General features: G+C 56.8%; 1 protein-coding gene across 4 annotated transcripts; it reads right to left on the reverse strand.

Annotated features, from left to right (window-relative positions):
• Positions 1–383: 383 nt before the first annotated feature.
• Capn10 (calpain 10) lies at positions 384–12,976 on the reverse strand. Of its 4 annotated transcripts, none has more exons than XM_027951665.3 (12): positions 12,702–12,976; positions 10,016–10,147; positions 8,144–8,340; positions 7,182–7,399; positions 5,455–5,596; positions 4,726–4,892; positions 4,286–4,563; positions 3,342–3,544; positions 2,958–3,219; positions 1,278–1,367; positions 934–979; positions 384–730 (listed from the first exon to the last, which is right to left on the reverse strand). In XM_027951665.3, the coding sequence occupies exons 1-12, from the start codon at positions 12,840–12,842 to the stop codon at positions 462–464; spliced, it is 2,145 nt and encodes a 714-aa protein (XP_027807466.1). In that variant the 5' UTR covers positions 12,843–12,976; the 3' UTR covers positions 384–461. The 4 variants fall into 4 exon arrangements, with proteins under 4 accessions (XP_027807466.1, XP_027807467.1, XP_027807468.1 ...); XM_027951666.2 differs by having other exon boundaries at positions 614–730; positions 1,168–1,367; XM_027951667.3 differs by lacking the exon at positions 934–979 and having other exon boundaries at positions 619–730; positions 1,168–1,367.
• Between the last annotated feature and the right edge of the window lie 7,261 nt (positions 12,977–20,237).

Here is a 20,237-nt window from a genome sequence, read left to right on the forward strand (position 1 = left end):
GCAGGCGCTGCCCGAGGCTGACAGCCAGCAGGACCCTGGGGACAGACATCCAGCCGTGGCTCCGCCCAGGAAGAGCCCACGTCTGTCCCCAGGGTCTTTGGTGGCCGTCAGCCCCGGGCAGCGCCTGCACCTGCCCCTCTCCTCCGGAGCTTCTGTTCCCTCAGAAGGCTCCACCCCGTCTGAGCCTCCTCCCGAGGAGCCCTCTGCCTCCTGTCCTGGGCCCACCCGCGCCTGCCCCACCACACTCCTGTCCTCCCAGACACCACCTCCAGGTCAGCCTTGCCCACCCCCAGAGCCCACGTGGCCCTCACCCCACCTCAGCACCCACCCACACCCCTTCCTGCAGCCTCTTCAGGCTTGAGCCTCATGAAACAAGACCAACCCACAAACTGCTCATGTTTATTTATAAAGTCATGTCCTAAAAAATATTTCAAGTAATAAATAGCTCTCAGCAACACCTGTTACAACACGCGCCCGCCCGGAGTCGGCAGGACCATGTGGAAGGGACCCTGGGGTCTTGGGCATGGGACAGACACCACAGGACTTCCTGACCCTCCTGCAGCACCTGTGCCACCCCAAGACTTCCTCTCTCCAGGACAGAGCACCTCACTCGGGACCCGAGCTGTGGCCACCCTGCAGAGCCGAGGCAGGTCAAGGCTTGGCCCAGCTCCAGCCCCAGAGCTGCCACGTGGGAGCCCGGCTAGGCCTTCATCACTGCAGTGAGGGAAACCTGCAAGAGGGAGGGAAAGGTGGGCTCAGGGCTGCTCCCCCCCCCCCAAATGCCCCTAGGGACTGTGACAGCCCAGCCCCCAAGTCCCTGCAAGCTTTGCCCTGTGGCTCAGGGTAGCAGAGGCCACCGAGTGAGGCGGCTGGGAGGGGCCTCAGGCACTGGGATGCAAGGCTGCTGGGGCTGCAGGCAGGGGCTGCACGCACCTCCTGGAGGACCTGGCCCAGCATCTCCTGGCTGTGAATGGACCGCCTGTGGAGAGAGGGCAGCTCACCGGGGGCCACCTGCTCCCAGCTGGCCTCTCACCAGACCCTCCTCCCAGCTCAGCCAGGCAAGCAGGCCCATTCACGCCTTGGGTCAGCAGAGAACCAGACAGGGAAGGCTGCTGAGTGCTCAGGGCCAAGAACACCTGCTGGTCATCCCAAGGCCCAGAGCCGCACCTGTCCACTCTGGTTGCTATGGTCACCGTGAAGGAGCCCTCGGTGTCAGGCCAGTAGGTGGAGGGCACGACCCTGTAGGTGCCCGCAGACAGCAGGCAGAGCCGGCTCACCTCCTGGGCATAGCGATGTGGCACACAGCTCAGCAGTGGCTCCTGGAGCAGCAGGGGGCCTGCACCCTGCCTCTCGCCACCTGCAGGGACCTGGAGGGTGCAGGGCTCAGCCTGAGGCGGCTGTATGGATGGGGGCACTGCCCAGGCAGCAGCAGCTGGAGTCTGCTGGATCCCAAGATGCTGATGCCTGGCCCTCCTGAATCACATGCACCCCTTTTCTGGGGAGCAAGTGCCAGGCCCACACACTGAACCTCCCTCCCACTGAAGTTGGACCACCCTGGCCAGAAGGCCCTGGCAGTGGCACCAAGCCCAAGAACCTCAGATCAGCTCTGCGGTAGGCACGTACCACTGCCCAGACCCCAACCCAGAGTGCTCTGGCCAGCAGCCCCTGGGCACTGGCATTTTGGTCTGAGCTCCTTCCTGGTGGCCCACACAGCACGCAGCACCGGGCAAGGTCCCAGTGTCTTCCTCAGCTCTCTGGGCTCAGTGGCTCCTCCGGGGGAGGCACCGACCCTCTTACCAGAAATCCCGCTCTCTTCTCTTGGTCACTGCTTGCCAGGCCATGTGTTCCCACCAGCGATAGCCCAGGACATCCTCAGCCATTGTCCTCCCAGGACAAGCACAGCTCCGTGTGGGCTGGGAGCCCCAGAACTGTCCCCACAGAACTCAGGGCCTGTGACCCTGAGACATGAACTCTCCCTCCCCTTCCAGATCTGCTAAGTGTGCCTCCCCTGGCTGGCTATAGCAGGGGCAGGACAGAGCCGGGCTGAGGAAGGCACCGGGTGAGGTCTGATCAGCCCTTCCCTGGCAGGAGCCTGAGCCACCTCCACCTGCAGGAATGGCTAAGCATGAGCAGCAGTGTCACCAGAATGGCCCATGGCAAGGTCCCTTGGCATGACCTCTGCTTCCTGACCCTACCCCTCCCAGGGCTGACCTGGACTGATGCGCCGCCCTCTGGAATGACACTGGGGCGACTATCACTTTGCCCGGCTGCCTCCTTCCCAACTCACCTGTGCAGGGCTGACCCCAGCTGCAGGCTCCGGTAGCTCCAGGGGCACCCTCGGGCTGCTGGCCTCCCTGAGGGCACCCCCACCTCTCCTCTGCCTGCTGGTTGCGGGAGCAGCTCACCCCACTGTCTGCTCCTCTGGCCCCACACACCCCTTCTTCCAGACCAGGCCATCGCTGCTCTGACTTCCACTGCCCCCCACTGGGGTGCAAGCTCTTGCCAGTCCCACCCAGGGCGCTCAGTGACATGGGAGGGGCAGGTGGTATGACCTGGGTGGCTCCTGGGTGTGTTCACTCCCTGTTGCACCAGTGGGTAGGGCTTCTCTGAAATTGCTGGCTGGGGCCAGATCCATGGTGAGGCTGGGTGTCTGCCCAGAATCCCCTGAGCAGCCTCCAGGGTCCAGGATCCTGGGGTAGGGGGCATGCTCTGGGGAGAATTGACCTCAGGACACAGATGTTCCGAGCCAGGGTGAGTGGCCAAGGGCCATCTGAGCTGACCCCAGCAAATACAGCCTTAGAAACCTAGAGACCAGCCTCCCATGAGACCAGCCAGCTGGGCTGATGTGCCCAACTGAGCCCAGGCTCTGCCTCCCAGGCAGCTGATTACTGGGACAACATGGGACAGATAGGGGTTGCCTGGGCCTCCCCGTACCTGTCCCTTGCTGAGGAGCCCACCTGGAAGACATGAAAGCCAATGGGATGCAGCTGGCTGTCACTGAGCGGGCAGTGCTGGTGCAGGGTGATTCGGATGCATCGGGGACTGGAGCCCTCGGGGACCGAGAAAGGGAGGCAGGGGTTGCAGAGGTAGGAGGCGAAGTTCCTGCTGCCCCCTGCTGTCCGGCCTGCTCTCCAGCAGCCCCGCAGCTGCAGGGTCTCCCACTCGCCGGAGGGCAGGGCTGCCCCAGGGGAGGCGCCCTTGGCTGCTGGCCTGACAGCACTGTGGAGGGACGAGCGGAGGAGGGTGCTAGCAGCCTGTCTGAGGAATGTGCCCAACCAGGGCAGCCACCAGAGTCCCATCCCCGGATGAGCCCTTGCTCACAGCTGCCACTGGCTCCTCACCTGAGGGAGACTTTGCCTGTGGAGAAAACTCGGAGCAGGAACTGCCCTGGCATGTCCTTCAGGAAGGTGCTGGGGACAGCCAGGTAGTAGCCAGGGGAGAGCTCACAGTGTAGATGGACCTCTCGGTCATATGCATGACACACAGTGCCAGCCACAGGGGGTGTGGACAGGATTCTGGGCAGGCTGACCCGCCGTTTCTCCACCTGCAGAGGGCAGGCAGAGGTCAGTGGGAGAGCGCCTAGCACCCAGCTCTCCACTCCCTGCTCAGCAGGAAGGCCTCTCAAGCTAGCAGGTCAAAGTCCATCCGCACCCTCATCCTCTCAAGGGCCAACTGGAAAAGCCAGACCCAAGGCTTCCCAGAGCCCTGTCACCAGGGTCAAGAAGAAAACAAACAAATCTACACAGGGCTGTGCCCCCAAAGGCCCCTGGCCAGCATAGCTGGGGGACTATGGGAAACGGCTCAGCCCCTCCTTCGTAAGAGGAAAGAACCATAATGCAGGTCTGCCCACAAAGGGCAGTGTCAGCTCCCAGCCCATGAGGACACAGCCACTGGGCAGGCAGACGGGCAGCAGCTCCCAGCCCAGCCAGTCTTCCAGGAAACAGCCAGTTTAGGATCCAGTGGCTGAGTGTGACAAAAGCCTCAGAACAGTCCCAAGAGGTCAAAGATCAGCACCACGATCCCCACAAAGCAGGGGAAGGAGCCAGGGAGGAGTCAGAGGGTCGTCTGCAGGACGGAAGCAGCTCCTCTCCTGAGTGGTTGCGCTCACTGTGCTGGAGAGCAGGGCCGAGAGCAGGGCCCGTGGGCAGCTCCTGTGGCCCCCCTCTGGCTGTTGCCCTGCTCTTCTCTGGCCAGTGAGGCACAGGGCCTCAGCTCAGCTGGGTCCATGGCAGCCCAAGGAGGTGAGAGACAGGGCCACTGCGGGGGTGGGCGGGGTGACAGTTACCTTCCAGATGTGCAGGCCCACGGCCTGGTAGTCCTTGACCTGGTGATCCTTGCCCAGGAGGCTTGATGGGGCAGGGCCACGGCCCACCAGAGCCCGGGCCCTGCCTGCTGGGTGCTTCCTGGGTCTCTGCAGAACAGCCACACACAGCTCGCTGGGTTCCGAGAGCCTCAGCCAGTACTTGGGGTTGCAGGGAAAGCAGCTGTTGTTCCGGCAACCTCCAGCTGACTGCCCCACGACCCAGGCACCAGGCAGCGCCTGCGTGTGGCACAGCGTCTTCTCTAGCAGGAGAGCATCCACATCAGCTCTGGGACAGCCCTGCTGTACCCCCGGGCCATGCGGGTAGGCCTCAACCTCCTCCAGTTCCCAGGATGCACGGGTGGGGCCTGGGCACGAGCTCTGCCCAGGGTGCCCACGTGGGACCCACTCTCCTGCTGCCCTACCTGTGTAGAGACTCTGCAGGTGGCCGGCCTCTGTGACGGGGTAGCCAACGGTGACCTCCTCAAATTCCCTGAGGAACTCCTCTTCCTCCACCCAGAACTCCCCGTCCTGGAGCTGGGACAGCAGCTCGGCCCCCTCAGCTGGCTCCACCTGACTCCACCCTTCACCCCTGTAAGGAGCCTCCCTCAGGAAAGCTGCTCCCAAGAGCTGGCAGCATCAGCTGGGGGCCCGAGAGTCCCCCCTTCCAGCACCCCGTGGTCCTGCTGCTGGGCCCCCTCCCGTGTCGAGAGGCATCCTGAGATGAGGGGCCTCCCCACGGCAGCACTTGCGGGAGCCTCTCTCCTTCCCCAGAGGGGCTTCTTGCCTCTGGACTGGCTTCCCGGACACCACAACCCAGAACGACACCTGCCCTGTGGTCTCAGGTGGAGCTGCTGCATGCACTCCGGCTGGGAGTCCACCACCATCTGCAGCTCCAGGCTTCCAGGGGATCCTGGCTTAGCTGGGTCTTCAAACCAAGTTCCTGTTCCCGGGTCTGCGGGTTCCCCCAAGACCTAGGGTCACGGTGGTCCCACACCTCCCAAGAACTGCCCAAGGCCCTGAACATAGCAGTGCACGAGGTGCCACCAAGTGGCCCTGCAGACATGAACACTGACCTGACAGCTGGACTCACTAAGGCACAGGCCAGAAGGCCGGGGACCACAGGGTCTCAGGGCCCTGCTCCTGGCACTCACCCCTCTCTCCAGAGTCCCTGCCAGCAGTGCCGGCCCCAGGGGTTCAGGATCCGCAGCAGTAGGATGCCCTGGCCAGCTCGTCCCCGGAGTTCCCGCAGATCTGAGACGATGAAGGCATGGAATGCCCCCAGGTCCCTGGCACCTGTGTGAGGCAGAGCCCAGGTACAGAACAGAGTCCCCACGGGGGAGAACACACGGGTCTCCGTCACCCTGCCAGGATGTTCCAGCCCGGGTACCAGGAGGCCGCAGGGCCCAGGACCACGGAGCGCCATTCTTGACTGCAGGTCAGTTAGCTCAGGAGTCTCCAGCAGCACACCGTGCCATGCAAAGAGCCAAGGCGGGCCCTGGCTTCTTGTGCAAGCCATTCCTGTCCCAGACCTTGGCGGCCACCACATGTCAGGGAAGGACCTCGCTGCTTTCACTGCCACTGACCAGCCGGCAACTGCCCAGAACCAAGAGACCCGTTGGGGCAAAGTCAGCTGGAGGCAGGGCCATTCAGACCAGAGGTAACAGGGAGGACTGGCTGCCAGGCGAGGGCTCACCTGGTGACACCTCGGGACACAGGGAGGCTGACATGCAGGAGGCAGGGCAGTGGGCCAGAAAGAGCAAAGTGAGCTCCTGGAATACCTCAGGGCTTCACCTAGGGCACCACAGTTGCCACTCCGGTGTCCCTCTTGTCCCCAGCCCTTGACACTTCAGTGGGCTCCAGCCATTCTCTATGGGGGCTGGGGGCAGCGGGCAAAGCCATAAGTGCTAGGAATTAGCCCTACCACTCTGGGGCAGGCCCAAGTCAACAACTCCAGGGAGCTGCTGGCTCTGAGGGAGTCCTGGGACCCAGACCAGCACCTGACCAACCCCAGACACTGCCTGGCAGGGTCCGCGAGGCTGCCTGCATGCTTCAGTCCATACTCATGTTCATGTTTTTAACCAAAATCATTATCAAAACGAATCCTACACGTGGGGCTGGGGCTCAGCGGTAGAGCCCTCGCCTAGCACGTGCGAGGCCCTGGGTTTGATCCTCAGCATCACATAAAAATAAAAAAATAAAATAAAGGTATGTGTCCAACTACAACTAAAAAATAAATATTAAAAAAAACACCTTACATGTAAGTAGAAATTACAGAGATGTTCACTGGAGTATCATTTATGACAAACAAAAGGACTCAAACATCCCACATTAGAAGAAGTATAAAGAAAATCTTGGCAAGTCCATTAACAAAACAAAACCCTGCAACATTCACATAACAGCTTAGAAAGGCACACAGAACACCAGAGCAGGGGCTGGGGCGGCACAAGCCAGCGATCCCAGCAGCTGAGTGCCAGAGTCCAATCCTTGGTACCAAAAAACAAACAAACAAACAAACAAACAAACTAGAAGACAAAACATAAAGACGTTTATAAAAAAACAAAATACCCAAAAAAGTCACAGGTGACTACATGTCGCTGACATCTTCTATACCAACTTCCCTCATGAGCCTTGATACATTTCACTAACAGAAAAGGGGTCTGGATTTTGCAGGGTCGCCAGTTGGGTGGATGACGAATGTGATCAGCCTGGACTCTGTCTGCCGCCTGCTTCCTAGACTCTCTGCAGGACACAGCCATGTGGGTCCTGCCGTGCTCTACTGAAAGGACTGGTCGAGGGAAGAGGGGACCTCTCTCTGGAGAAGGGGCAGAGCGCCAACAGGCATCAGGTAGGCAGGGAGCGCCTGCGGCCACAGCCTTACCAGCTCGGGGACTGAGAACAGAGCAGCTGATCAGACACTGGTCCTTCAAGCGGAGCAGCTGCCGACACGTCCTGTGCTCCCAGCCACGGGGTCTGTCTTGCTGGCCACGGGTTCCTGCTAAGTCCTTCAGGCTCCACCTCTCTGCCAGGCCACCAGTTAAGTCCACCAGGGCATCTGCCACCTGCCCTGCCCACAGGTGTTCATAGGACCCGTAGACCCTAGGGGACGATAGCGTCGTGGAGTGAGCCTCAGCAGGCCTCTCGTCTTCCAGTCTCCACTCCCATCAAGCCTCTTACTGTAGTTGTCACCAAGTCTGGGCTTGGTCTCTCCTGCAAATGCCCATCAACTGTGTCCCAGCAGCTTCTGCCATGCTCAGACACCTTCTGGCCTCCAGTGCGGGCAAAGTGTAAAACGAGAATGGTGCAGAGACGCCAACGCCCTCGTCCCTGGAGCTCACACCCCATGCACAAATATCAATGAGGTCCCTGGCCAGCCCTTTCAAATGCCTGCCTATGGGTCAGCTCCTTCAGCAAGTTGCTATCCACAATCTAAAGGGAAAGCTGTGCAATCAAAACTCGCAAAAATACTGTGACAAGTGAGTATTGCCACCCAAGTGGCTTGCTCCTCTCCAACAACTGTGCAGAGGCCACCTCTCCTGAACGTTCAAGGACAAGTACGCAAAAATACTTTCTTGTTGGGTCTGAGAAAATGAAAAGGAGGACATGTTTGTCCTTCCTGCGGAGCGACGACCCCACCTGGACTGAGAGATGGGGAGGCAGAGAGTGGGCAGGATAAGGGCCAGCCACAGGCCCCAAAGCAGAACACCTGCCTCTGGACCCACAGGCCCGGCTACCAGACCCTAAGGTTGCCAGGCACTCTGCGGCCCTGAGCAAAGAGCCACGCATGGATGTCACAAGCCAGGACGTCCAGCCTGGTCCTGCTGCTCAGTACAGCACACGTACTTGGCATAGACCTTTTCCAGTAAGGGAAGCCAGAACACATCCTCTCTCTGGCAGCGGGAGAAGCAGAGTCTCCCTGCAAGACAAGGCAGACGGTCATCTATGGTCACCTCCTCCCATCTTCCAAACTGCCAAATTCGACAGGTGAAGAGGCCACAGTATGTCTGGTCGGACCAGCTCGGCTGTCCTGGAGGGAAGACCTACCGCGCACAGGGAGAGGAAAAGCAGAACATGAGAGACAAGCAGCACTAGGAGCCCCCAGCATCTTGACCACAGGGTGCCCAGCAAGCACAGGTGCCTGCAGAGCGCAAGGGCTTGGTGGACCTGCACCAGTGTCCATCCCTGCTCACAGCAAACTCAACCACCAGAAACAACATGCACAGTCTTTCCATCTGAATACTTTTGAATTGCATTCAGGAACACAATATCCTCCAAAACTTTTTTAAAAAAGTCAACCATTACATTTTAGTCCCAAATAAGTATAAAACCTGAATCCAAAACAACTGATTCTGGCAGGTACAAGCAACTCAACTCTTGACAGAACTGGCTGCAAACAGCAGGTCCCCTGAGCCTAGCAGCCCTTCGGGCTGTTGGACCCATCACACCCACTCCTGGTTCCCTGGGATCTCCGATTCCCATCCAGGGATAGAGGAGCATAGGGCCGCACCAGGCAGACCTGTACGTGCTGGCCCCACCACTCAGGGGCCGGGAAGAGGACGACCATGGGGTCAGCACTCTCTTCTGAAAGAAAGGTCAAAGCCAGTACGGGCTCCTGGAGAGGAGGTATGAGAGCCATGTGTTTTGGCCCAGGGCAGACAGGGCTCCATATGGGTGCACCTGCCCTATTTGAGAACCCTGAGCAAAGAGCCACGCCTAAAATAGCGAACACAGAAGAAAATCTGCACAGGCTTCTGCGCTGTGGTATCTGCCAGAACAGTTTTGATTACCTTTCACGTTTTTACATTTAAAACCTGTTTTTTTAAAAAAAGAAAATCAGCTGGGCACTGTAGTACAGGCCTATAACCCAAATGACTCAGGAGGCTAAGGCAGGAGGGTGGCAAGGTTGAGGCCAGCCTGGTCAACTTAGTGAGGCCTTGTCTCAGAATGAAAAATAAAAAGAGCAGGGGGTATAGCTCAGTGGCAGAACATTCTGGGGTTCTACCCCAAGTACAGGAGTTGGGCTAGAGAGCAACGAGTTCAGGAAAGAGATGCCAAACCAGTAACACAGGCCCTTCTGCTGATCCTATTCCGTGCCAGGTTGGTGTGGTTTTGTGGTTTGGGTATGAAGGGTTCCCCAAAGGCTCGTGTTGAGCCTGGTCCCCAGTACAGCAGTGTGCAGAGGTGACTGGATCAGGAGGGCTCTGACTTCCTCAGAGGGTCTGTCTGCTGAGATCTGTATTTGATGGCAATACTGAGGTGGTGGCCTCCCCAGTCCACTTCCTGACTGCACTGAGGAAGTTCGGATCTGCCATACGCTTCGACCATGATGCTCTACCTTGCCTCAGCCCAGAGCAATGGAGCCAGCTGACCATGGGCTGGAACCTCTGCAGCTGGAGCCAAAATAAACCTTTATCTCTCTAAGGAAAGATGTTTTTTACCAGGTGATGAAAACAGCTGGCCCATGTCTTTTTACCCCAAGAGCGTGGCTCTGGCCACATGGAGAACCAGATCTCAGAGCGGGGCAGAGACCCCCAATCTGGTCCACTCCTGCATGAGAGGGATATGCTGGTCAACAGTCGCAGGCTTGGAGCCCTCAAGCTTCCCACTGACCTCCTGCACAGCCACGGAAGCACTGCACAGGGCTGTGTGTCTGAAGGGGCTCCCTGTGCAGAGAGAGGCCTGCTTGGTCACAACCCTGGGCCGGGAGCCCCATACCTGGTCCAGGAGATGCCGACTCTTCTGCAGGGCGGCGCAGGCACACAGGAACCAGCAATCGCCCAGCAGCCCCTGCTTCACCTGTCCTTCCCAAGGGTTATCTGGGAATAGCCGGGGTGTGGCACAAATTTCCTAAAATAAAGAAAATCATCCAATCTTAGTGTATGCCTGATGGCCAGTCTTCAGGAAGGACACAAAGATGCTGCCTGATTATTTCTGATCATTGGAGTTTCCCCACCCAAAATGAGGGGTGTGGGGGGAGCTGGCTCCTCCTAGCCATTATCCTTCAAATCCTCCTGGCTTCAGATCCAGATTCAGGGGTCCAGTTCAAACTCAGGTGTGTCCATCTCTATCCACCTACCCTCTTGGCAAAATCCTCAACTCTAGCTGAATTCAACCATGCCCCTTCTCAAAACAACTAAATACTGGTTTAGAAAACAATTTCACCTCATAAATTAATAATGGCACAGGGTTCCCTATACGCTGGAAAACTTACCACTTTCCCACAAGGCTCCATATCCCACACTCCTCCCTTCCCCCTCGTGTCTCACAATGTCCATGCTGCCCCTGCCCATGCTCCTGAGCTGTTGGCCTCCCTCCTGCTTCACCAGAAGCCACTGGCCTGACCTCTCCTGCCATGTGCTCAGTTTTTCCACCCCAGGTGTGGGTGGGGAGAGGCACCATCATTAACACATGTCCCTTGGCGTCACGGCTGCTTCCCAATGACCTCCTCAGGAGCACTACTATGTTGTTCCTCCCTCATGCTCAACACAGGCCCTGCTAGACTGTCAGTCGTATTCCCAACCCTCCACCAAGTCACCTCCACAGTGTCACTTCTAACAACACCAACCCCTGAAGGCATGCCAGCAAGCCCTCTGGGCTCGCACAGTCCACACGCTCCTCCAGTCCAACTGCCCTCACAGCCTTGGGTCAGGCACTTGTTTCACCATGCGTAACACCTTCGGGCTCCTTGGGCTCAGCCTTGCCCCTCGGATACCCATCCTCCCACATCACATGCTCTTCCATGCCCTGGACCAGCTGCAAATTTTGCTCCATACCCATAGGGAGGCCTCTAGCCCAGCTCTTCCTAACAGCTCCATCTGAACATGGGGGGTAAACCCAACTCCAGAGCACTCTGGACTCTCACCTGGACCACCACCAATCCAGTTTCTCAGGCCAAACATTGAGAAATCATTCTTGATTCCTCCGTTATCCTCAACTTCACCAGTCACTATGGCCTGTCCAGCTCCCTCCAAAGTAACCTCAAGTCCATCTATTCCCAAGCCTTGCCCTCTGCTGCTCGTGTACCCGAGCGTCCTGCAAGGGCCATAGGCACTCTCGCCTCAACAATCCACTTCCTGCCCAGGAGTATCAGTAAGCTTCTTTCTTTTCCCACAGTGCTGCTTCTTTCTTGTTGAATACTGTTATTATTATGAATAGATGTGAACTCGATAGTTACAATATTTAAAAAATTGCCATGAAAGAATAAAAAGCTATTAGATACATTTTAATGCCAACCTGTCATCCTCTGCTCCAGTCCCCTACAAGTGAACTTCTTAAAAGAGAATTCCATAGAATCATTCCTTTATCAAAAACTTTCTACTGGGGCTCATTACACCTAAATCCCATTTTTTTTTGGGGGGGGGGGGTTACTGGAGATTGAACTCAGGGGCACTCAACCACTGAGCCATGTCCCCAGCCCTTTTTAGATATTTTTATTTAGAGACAGGATCTCACTGAATTGCTTAGGTCCTCACTAAGTTGCTGAGGCTGGCTTTGTACTCGGGATCCTCCTGCCTCAGACTCCAAGCCACTGGGACTATGGGAGGCTTACAGCGGCCCAATTGCGTGGGAGTGTTGGCAAAATCCAAAATTGAACTTCTACAACGGTTTTGCTTTGTGGGCTTAATCTGGCCCTTCCAGAGGGCACAAAGGGACCTCAGAGCCTGAGAACGGCAGTCACAAGCAATAGAACAGGAAGGCTTGTGGCCAGAAGAGGCAAGTATAGACTCTTCAGAGAAAAAAAACAGGGGCTAGGTATTTCATCTGTTGTTGTGCCTTGAGCAACAACCTGCTCCTGAGGGTCAAGTTCTCCAGCTGAACTCAGACAAACTGTTCAACTGACTTGGAAATTCTAGGAGATCCAAACTTGTCTGCACACTCGGCAGTGTGTAGTGCAGCCTGGTTCTACATTCACTAGAGTCCTGGGATGTGTGGAACAGCAGCCACCCTTCCCTAGGTTGTTCCAACATGCTGTGGTTGTCTATAACGATCCCAACTTCTCACGTGCATCGGCTCTTGGCATGCATATGCAAAACGCCGAGGCCTGTGGAAACAAACGAAGAGGGCGAGAGGTCTGAGTGGCCGTACGCGGGACTTACATTTGGCCACAAGTATGTGGAGGGACAGAATTGCAAACAATGCTTTCCTTTCCCTTCTGCACATGGGAACAATTTCATTCATAACGTCTCGCCTCTGGGTCTCATTTGGTCGTGGTACAAACATCCCGGGGCAAACTCTCCACCGAGCGCATCTGAGCAGCACGCCGTGGGTCAGCTCCGCAGGTGGGCCAGCGCCCCGCCGGGTCCTGGCGCTCCCAGCTCCTTCCCCGCCCACCTGAGGGGCTGCGAGGCGCGCGCCGGCCTCCCGCCGCACCCGCCCGAGACCCGCCCAGGCCGGGCCCCACCTGGGGCCGCCTCCACGTGATGTCCTCCCGAAACTGGGCCAGCGGTGTGGACAAGTTGAAAAAGAGCGACGAGTCGGAGGCGGGGAACGCCGCGTCCCGGAAGAGCTCCCGCGCCGGCGCCTCGCCCCGGCCCGCCAGCATCTTCGGCGCCCTGAGCGCCCATCTGCAGCCCGTGGACCCGGCCGCCGCCGCTGCCGCCGCTGCCCCGCGCCTGCCTCGCCCGCGGGACCGACGGACGCTGCCCCCGCCGCGAAGCCCTCCGCTCCGTCGCCAGGTAACTCGGCCGCAGCCAACCGGGCGCGTCGCTCGGGTCAGGTGACGCAGCGGCCCAATCGCGCGCGAGCGTTGGCGAGCGCGAGCGGACTCCGAGCGCGCGGGGCTTCCGGGCCCGGCTCTCGCGAGGCTGCGCCGTCGCCCCCGCCGTCCTTCTCCCGGAGCCGGCGGGCGCTGGGACCGCGCCGACCGAGGCCCCTTCCCCCTCCGGACGGGGTGGGAGCGCCGCGGACCTGAGAGGGCGGCCGGGGCGAGTCGGCGCCGCGGACTGCGGATCCCAGCGCCCCGCGCGGCTCCCAGAAGGCGCCCTCCTTCCGGCGCTGCGCCGCCGGAGAGGCGTGACCTGGGCGGGCCGCGCCCGGCTCCGGTTGTGCCGGCGCCCGCGGGTAGCGCTCCGAGGCGCCGGCGCCGCCCGGGCTTGGCGTCGGGTTCCGGGGGGCAGGAGCGGCCGCGGTGCTCCGGGGGTCGCAGACGGCCGGGCGTCGGGTCTCCTGGACGCGCGGGTACCCCTCGTGGCCGCTCACTGCCGCGGGGAAGTGAGGGCAGGGCCCCAGGACCGTGCTGCAGGACCTTGTGTCCACTGCCAGGACGGAAGCCGAAGTGTAGGGTCCGGTCGGGGAGAAGAGGAGCGGCCCCTCCTTCTAGTGGCAGCTGTCAGTCTCCTGATGGTGCAGCTCAGATTTTGTCTTCGCAGCCTTGGAATCTGAAGGTAGTCAGAACAAAGCTCTTTTTCTGCAGTTAGGTGAGAAAAGTCCCTAGTGCTGGAAGAGAAACGAACCTGGCCCAGGACCCCTGCCCTTACCTTCTGTCTGCCTTGGAGTCCCAGATGCCGGTGAAAGCTGCGATTCTTCCCAGTGAGAGGCTGGACCGGGCCTGTCTTAGTGCTTCCTGTGCCGGGAGGCTGTGCTGCCTTGACCTTGCCAGCCCCCAGCCCCATAGTTTGGGGCCCAGGATACTCATCTCCTTGTGAACATTCTAGAAAAGGAAGTGACCACATAGCCCAACCCCTGTCTGGGATGCTTTTTGCTCATTCAGCACAGAAGACAGTTGTGACTCTTTGGCTGGCTGGTGGCTGCACCAGACCTAAAAGGAGTCAGGAAGGACCTGGGCTGTGCTTCACCTGGGGATCCTGTAGGAGTAGAAGACAAATCTCTTCCCTGTCCTAAGTGCTGAGCAACTGGTTTACCCTGCATGACTAGCAGAACTGGGACCAGCCTGGATCCAGACTCATCTGAGGCTTCCTGTGCCACTCACCCATGTTGACAACCTCTGGCAAGCAAGCAGCCTCCTGTGGCCACACCTTTCCAGGGTTGGGCCTATGCCCAGAGCCAGATCCCCAAGATCTGGAAGGGGCCAGGAGACAGCTGGTGCTGGATAGGTAGCAACCCAGGCCTGCAGGATGAGTGAGTGACCAGCATTGCTTCTCTTTTAGCTAGAGGTGGCATCAGGACAATTCCGGTCTGCTCGCATTTTACAATTTATGCCCCATGGTCCTGTCCACTGTCCCAGAGTGCAGAGGTGTGCCCTCAGCTGATTTGGAGAGCTTCCTCCTCTCCTTCCTGGGTCACCCCCATCCCTGACTCTGGCTCCTGGGGTAACAGGAGGGGTTGGAAGCAGCGTGGAGTGATGTTAAGAAGGGGTATGGAGGCTGCTGGTTCTTGTTCCCAAATCTACGGGCTCTGGACTGAGATGTTTATTTAGTACTGCACTGAAGGTACAACCCTTTTTGTCATACATGGCACAGCTGCTGTCACCTCTGCCCACAAGAACACTGGTTTCAGTTGTTTGGTTTCTGGCAGCTAAGTCACCTGGGGAGTTTGACCTCTTCCCAGCTCCAAGGTCAGAAGTTCAGAAAGTACCATGTGCCCCAGGTTGGCAATAAGGCACAAGTAGTCTGGGGGCTGCCAGGGAGGTCTCTCCCCGGTCCACAGAAGACACAAGGGCATACATCCTCTCCTGCCCACAGATGCCAGCTCCTGTGGATGGAGTGCCAGGAACTGTCACAGTAGCTGGCAACCACACAGAGCTGAGCCGGAGGGCAAAGAGCATGCTGCTGAAGACCTGGAGCAGAAAGGACGGGCTGGCCGCTGGCAGTTCTGCTGAGCCCTGGGCTGATCAGGGCCAGAGTTATCTCACCTGGGCTCCTGGGCATGTGGTACCATTGATTCAGTCTTACTGTTGGAGTGACTTTGAGTTGCAGCTTTCATTGTAGCAAAACAGACTTGCAGGCCTTCTGTGTTAACTCCATACAACTGCCTAACAAGTTACCCCAGTACTTAGTGGCTTAGAACTGCCAACGTTATCACAGCTTCTGTCGGGAATTTGGTAATATAAATAGTTCTGGCTCAGGATCTCTCAGGAAGAAAATCAAATGTCAGGCCAGAGCTGACCTCCCCTGAGGGAGGGCATGGCTACAGCTGGAGGGTCCATTCCAGAGTCACCTGAAGCCCTGCTTCCCCACCATCTGGATGCCCAGGAGGCTTCTGGAGCGTCCTTACAACATGGCCTCCAGTTCTTCCAGAGCAGATAATCCAGTAGAAAGGGAAAGTGGAGGCTGAAGTGTGTTGTATGGCCCATCCCAGGTGGCATATTCCATCCTTCCCACATGGCATCATTGGAAGCAAGTCACCAAGTCCAGCCCAAGCTAGGAGAGGAGCATTGCTATTGGTGGCAGTCCTTTAAGACCCCTGCATGCCCAAGGAATGAGATGAGGGGGGTGGCATGTGTAGAGGACCACTGCAGCCGCATCCTCCAGGGAGGGCCTGTCTACTAGGCCCAGGGCTCTTATGTGGTCCAGAGGTGAGAAATGGGACTTGAGGATGAAGGGAGACTGCATGTTTGCATTTAAAAAGATCTCTCACTGCTGTGTGCTCAAAGCAGCCCCAGTCTAGGGCAGCAGGGAAGGTAAGGTAGTTGTGGTGGCACATGACTGTAATCCCAGTTGCCGTCTGCGTCCAGCACAGATGGCTAATTTAAGGTCACTCGGGAAATTCTCCAGGCGTTAGAAATAAAACACAAACACACAATTTACCTTTAAACCAAGCACTGGGAGGGCTCCTCTGCCCATGGCCTCAAGCTCTGCAAACTGGAGAGTGAGGAACTACACCGAGGCTGGGGAGAGGGAGAGCGCGAGCCAGAGCGCAGGTTTTGGAGTGAGCTTTTCTTCGGGGAATCTAAATTCTTAGGAAATCCCATCCAGTGAAGGTCCAGGGGGGCGGGGTTACAGGGACAGGTGAGGTGATTGGATCCCTGGGGATGTGGAGTTCTGCAAGAAGTTCTGCAAGAAGACACAGTTGCTTGCACCCTAGAAGAAAGGGCTCTCCAGCAGTGTGACCGCTGGGTGCCATATGGGATACCACACCTTTCAGCAGGGGAGTCAGGTGCTAGATTGGCCTCCCACACCCAGTGACTTGGAAGCTGAGACAGAAGGATAGCAAGTTTGAGGCCAGCCTGAGCAATTTAGTGAGAGCTTGTCTCAAAAAATAAAAAGGACTAGGAGGTAGCTCAGTGGTGAAGCTCCCCTGGGTTCAATCAGAAGTATCCAAGAAGAACAAAAGGCGCTTAGTGACTCATCATTACAAGGTGGGACTGCAGGTGCTCTAGGTGGTGGCACCACAGGATTGGAAGAGATCAACTTTGGACCCCATCAGATCAGCAAGCCAGCGGGACAAAGAACAGTGGAGAAAGCACACAGCTTTGTTTTCAGGTCTGAAACACAGGGTAGTTCAGGCCTGTGACCAATGAAGACCAGCAGCCCGTGTTGGCCACCTGCTGGGGACCAGGCCTGCTGTCATGTCCCTGCAGGGCCAGTTTTCACTGTGCACATCCTGCCCCTTCAAGCCTGAAAAGTGACAGGAGCCTGGCACCTGCCCCAGTGGGCCTAAAAGGGACCCCAGGCAGCAGCCCAGGCTCCAGAATCTCCAGTGTTGTTAAGCAAAGATCCCCTGGACCTGCCCAGCTAGAGTCCTGGCCCTTCCTGGAGCCTCCGCTTCCTCATCTATAGTCCATGGTAGTGCCTGTTCGACGGTCTTGAGGATACAAATCAGGCAGCCAGTCCTGGGCCATAGGGAGTGGTCAGCAAAGGTACTGTTCTTGGGCCTCCAGGAGTGGTCAGTGGCATTCACAGTCCTGGTCCTTGAAGGACAGTTAGCAACAGTTATGGTCCTGGGCTTTGAGGGGGTTGCCAGTGACCCAAGCATGGATCTCCTGGGAAATTTCTCAGATTGATACAGTGGGGGTGGGGTCCTAGAAGCTTGGGTTTCTCCCCTTTCCCACACAAACACACAATTTACCTTTAAACCAAGCACTAAAGGTTCTAGTTAGAGGAATCCTTCCAGGCAGGACTAGAACAGGAACCAGCTTGGTCTTTCTAAGGATAGTGAAGAGGGTTTACCTGGGCGAATACAAATACCAAAGACTTGAAGGGACAGCTGCCTTTGGAATGTTGAGTGTTGTTTGTGTGATCCTTACGCATCCCAGAGGTCGGCATTCCTGTCCTGTTTTATGAGTGAAGAACTCAAGCTTCAGAGGCGGCAGGCCATGGCCGAGGACCATACAGGAGGAAAGACCAGCATCTCTGGAGGGGCCAGCTGTGCTTCACACCAGGCTGGCCTAGTTCACTCTGCTCACCACAGCAGAGCAGGGGCTCTTTTTTGCTGATATTTTAAATTAAGCCTTGGTTTTTTCCCATTACAAAAACAATACATGGTTCTTATAGGATTTTTTTTTAACCTATTATCCCAAGGTGTGTTCTTAAACCTTATAAGTATTATGTAGATAGTCTCCAAAGTTGGCTTCCGTCCTTAGAGGTGAGCAGATTTTAGATGTGGGCTGTTGCCAGTATCACGGTTGTTGAATCCACTTGAGAGACTGTGAGGTTTTTGTTTGTTCATTCATTTTGAACAAAGAGTGCTCTCTAGGTGGCAATGGTCTGAACACTCTGCCTTGGCCAGCAAGAGCTCCCTCAGGTCCTGTGCTGAGCCTAGTGGCTCTGGCCACACCCTTACCATGCTCCACACATAACTGAGGATGTCCCTGCCCAGCCCCACACTTGGCTATGATTCCCCTTCTCTTGGGATTCTGTTCTCCCAGTGTCTGACCAAGTGATTATTCATGGGGAAAGAGGGTGGGAGGATAGTCTTTGCAGCTGACATCATATTCCTCTTAGTACAAACAGGCTTTGTTAGGGAAACCTCCATGGGTACTTGGGTAGGTAGGTGAGGGCATGGCTCCACCTGGATGAGTGGGATGGGCTGATGGGGAAAGCAGAGAGATGAGACTCAGAGGAGGAAGGAGGAGAAACCAGCTACAGAAAAGGGAGGCCGAAGACTTGGTGGGAGGAAGGACTCTTGGTAAGGCCCCTAGTATGACAAGAGGAGCGAATGGTTGAGGATTAGGGTGCCTTGATCAAATTTAACTTCTTTGTGTAGTTTTATTTTTTACTTCTTGACCCCCAAATCTTAAGTAGTTTCTAGTACTTTTTTTTCTTAAAAAAAAAAAAAAATCACTTCACTCTGTCTTGATATTCCAGGCTATGAATTTCCTCTTCATTGTGACTATTCTACAGAATTTTCATTTTATTTCTCTTAATAATTAACTTTTTAAAAATTCTAAGGTATTTGGCTGTTTTTTCATTACTACCTGTTCTTGTTTCACAAAGACCTAGTCCTGTTGTATAGTTTATTTTACATGCATGCAGACACACAGATACACGCACCATTTGTCTGATTCTTTAATGTGTCCTAAAGCCCTCTTCTGATCATTCTTCAACTCTGTTTGGTCTAAATTTGGTTGGCTGAGCATGTTGTCCTTTTCCACATGTTTATTAACCCAAGTGAGTTATTCTCAGTTGTGTCTGATCTTTGTGCTAGATGTTCCCACTATTCTGTCCAAAACCTCTGGACTTAAGAAGCAAATACCACCAGTAAGTTTTAATAAGAGTAGGGAAAGGAAGAGAAGCACTAAGGACAAGTCTAACTTCATAAGACATTATCTGAGACTCGGAAAACTTCATCTGAACTCTAAGGACTGGAGAGCCTCCAGGCAATAGGGACTGAACATGCAAATCCACCCACCTCCTCACACGGTTGCCTCAGGCTTCAGCCCTCCAGCTGGCTTCTGGAGGCCAGTCTCTTGCACTGAGGCCCCGTCCCCTTTTCAGTAACATCCTGGTTCCTTTAACCACTCTCCTCCTACCTGCTGGTAAGCCCCTACCCTGTTCTTAAAGGCAGGCACTTCCCAACATTCTGGCCTCCGGTGGTGATGGGTGCTGTCTGCCAAATACCCCGACTGCCGTGCTCAGGCTGGGGTGGGTGGGCCTGCAGGAACAGAAGTGGTGTAGGGCCCTCCACAGCTCTTGTTATCCTGGCACAGTGCCTGGGAACCCCAGTGTCTCCTCCATCAGCACCCTAAGGAGAAAGCCCAGCCACCCTGCCAGCCGAGGTGGACTGCAGCCTGAGTGAGACGTGAACTTCCTTGCTGCAGACGGCAGTGCTGCCGCATTGCTGGTGGCTCCAGCAGTCCAGCCTGACAGAACACGGGCATGCACTGACCACACTGGGCCGTGGCTGTCAGCAAACACAGCTGGAATGTTGGCTCACCGGCGGGCCTCGCGAAGCAGGTGCCATGCACTGACAGGAGTGGGAGCGGAGGAGGTGGGGAGCGGGTTGGCAGTGAAGATTGGTCACAGGCTGCCTTGACAAGGACCTGCAGGAAGGGAACCGATGGCACCTTCCAGGTTTGGGAGCTGGAGAAAGGCAGTGAAGCAGGCCTGGAGGGCAGGGCTTTTCTCAAAGGGCATGCCTCTGCCCCCTGATGGGAGTGTGCAGAGCCAGGCCAGAGTGGCATCAAGGATGGCATCCTGGGCGTGCCCCCACTGTGGCTATCACTGCTAGGTGTCTCTTCTGACAGATCCAAGCAGTGTCTGGAGGCAGCTCTGTGGGTGCGGGTGTGGCGCCTGGCACTGGGGTCAGGAAGCCGGAGACCACAAAGGTGTTGCCTTGAATAATTGCCAAAGAAACCACGAGCCTGGGATTAGTTTGACTGGAGACCTGGAGGCAGCTTTCACGGGGAAGAGGCTGCCAGGGACAGCCTTTCTGTGGGCCCCATATTGGGGCGAGGGCAAGGAACCAGCAAAAGGGTGGGTCCTTATGAGGATGGTGCCTAGGTCCAGAGAACGCAGCTTGTGTGTTGGTTTTGGTTGTGGCCACCCCGCAGGGCTGAGATCAGGTGACCCCGTCCTTCTCCTGTGTAGGGCACCACTGC

The sequence above is a fragment of the Marmota flaviventris genome, chromosome 11 (assembly GCF_047511675.1).
Source record: "Marmota flaviventris isolate mMarFla1 chromosome 11, mMarFla1.hap1, whole genome shotgun sequence".
Lineage (NCBI taxonomy): Eukaryota > Metazoa > Chordata > Mammalia > Rodentia > Sciuridae > Marmota > Marmota flaviventris.

Bases quoted from the DNA above. Each gene is read 5' to 3' on its own strand.
- Capn10 (XM_027951665.3), bottom strand. From the start codon at position 12,842: ATGCTGGCGGGCCGGGGCGAGGCGCCGGCGCGGGAGCTCTTCCGGGAC. The intron at 5,597-7,181 runs GTAAGGCTGTGG...TGCCTCACACAG, and splicing joins TGTTCTCAGTCCCCGAGCTG to GTGCCAGGGACCTGGGGGCA. The intron at 4,564-4,725 runs GTAGGGCAGCAG...CTCTCCTGCTAG, and splicing joins CCTGCAGAGTCTCTACACAG to AGAAGACGCTGTGCCACACG.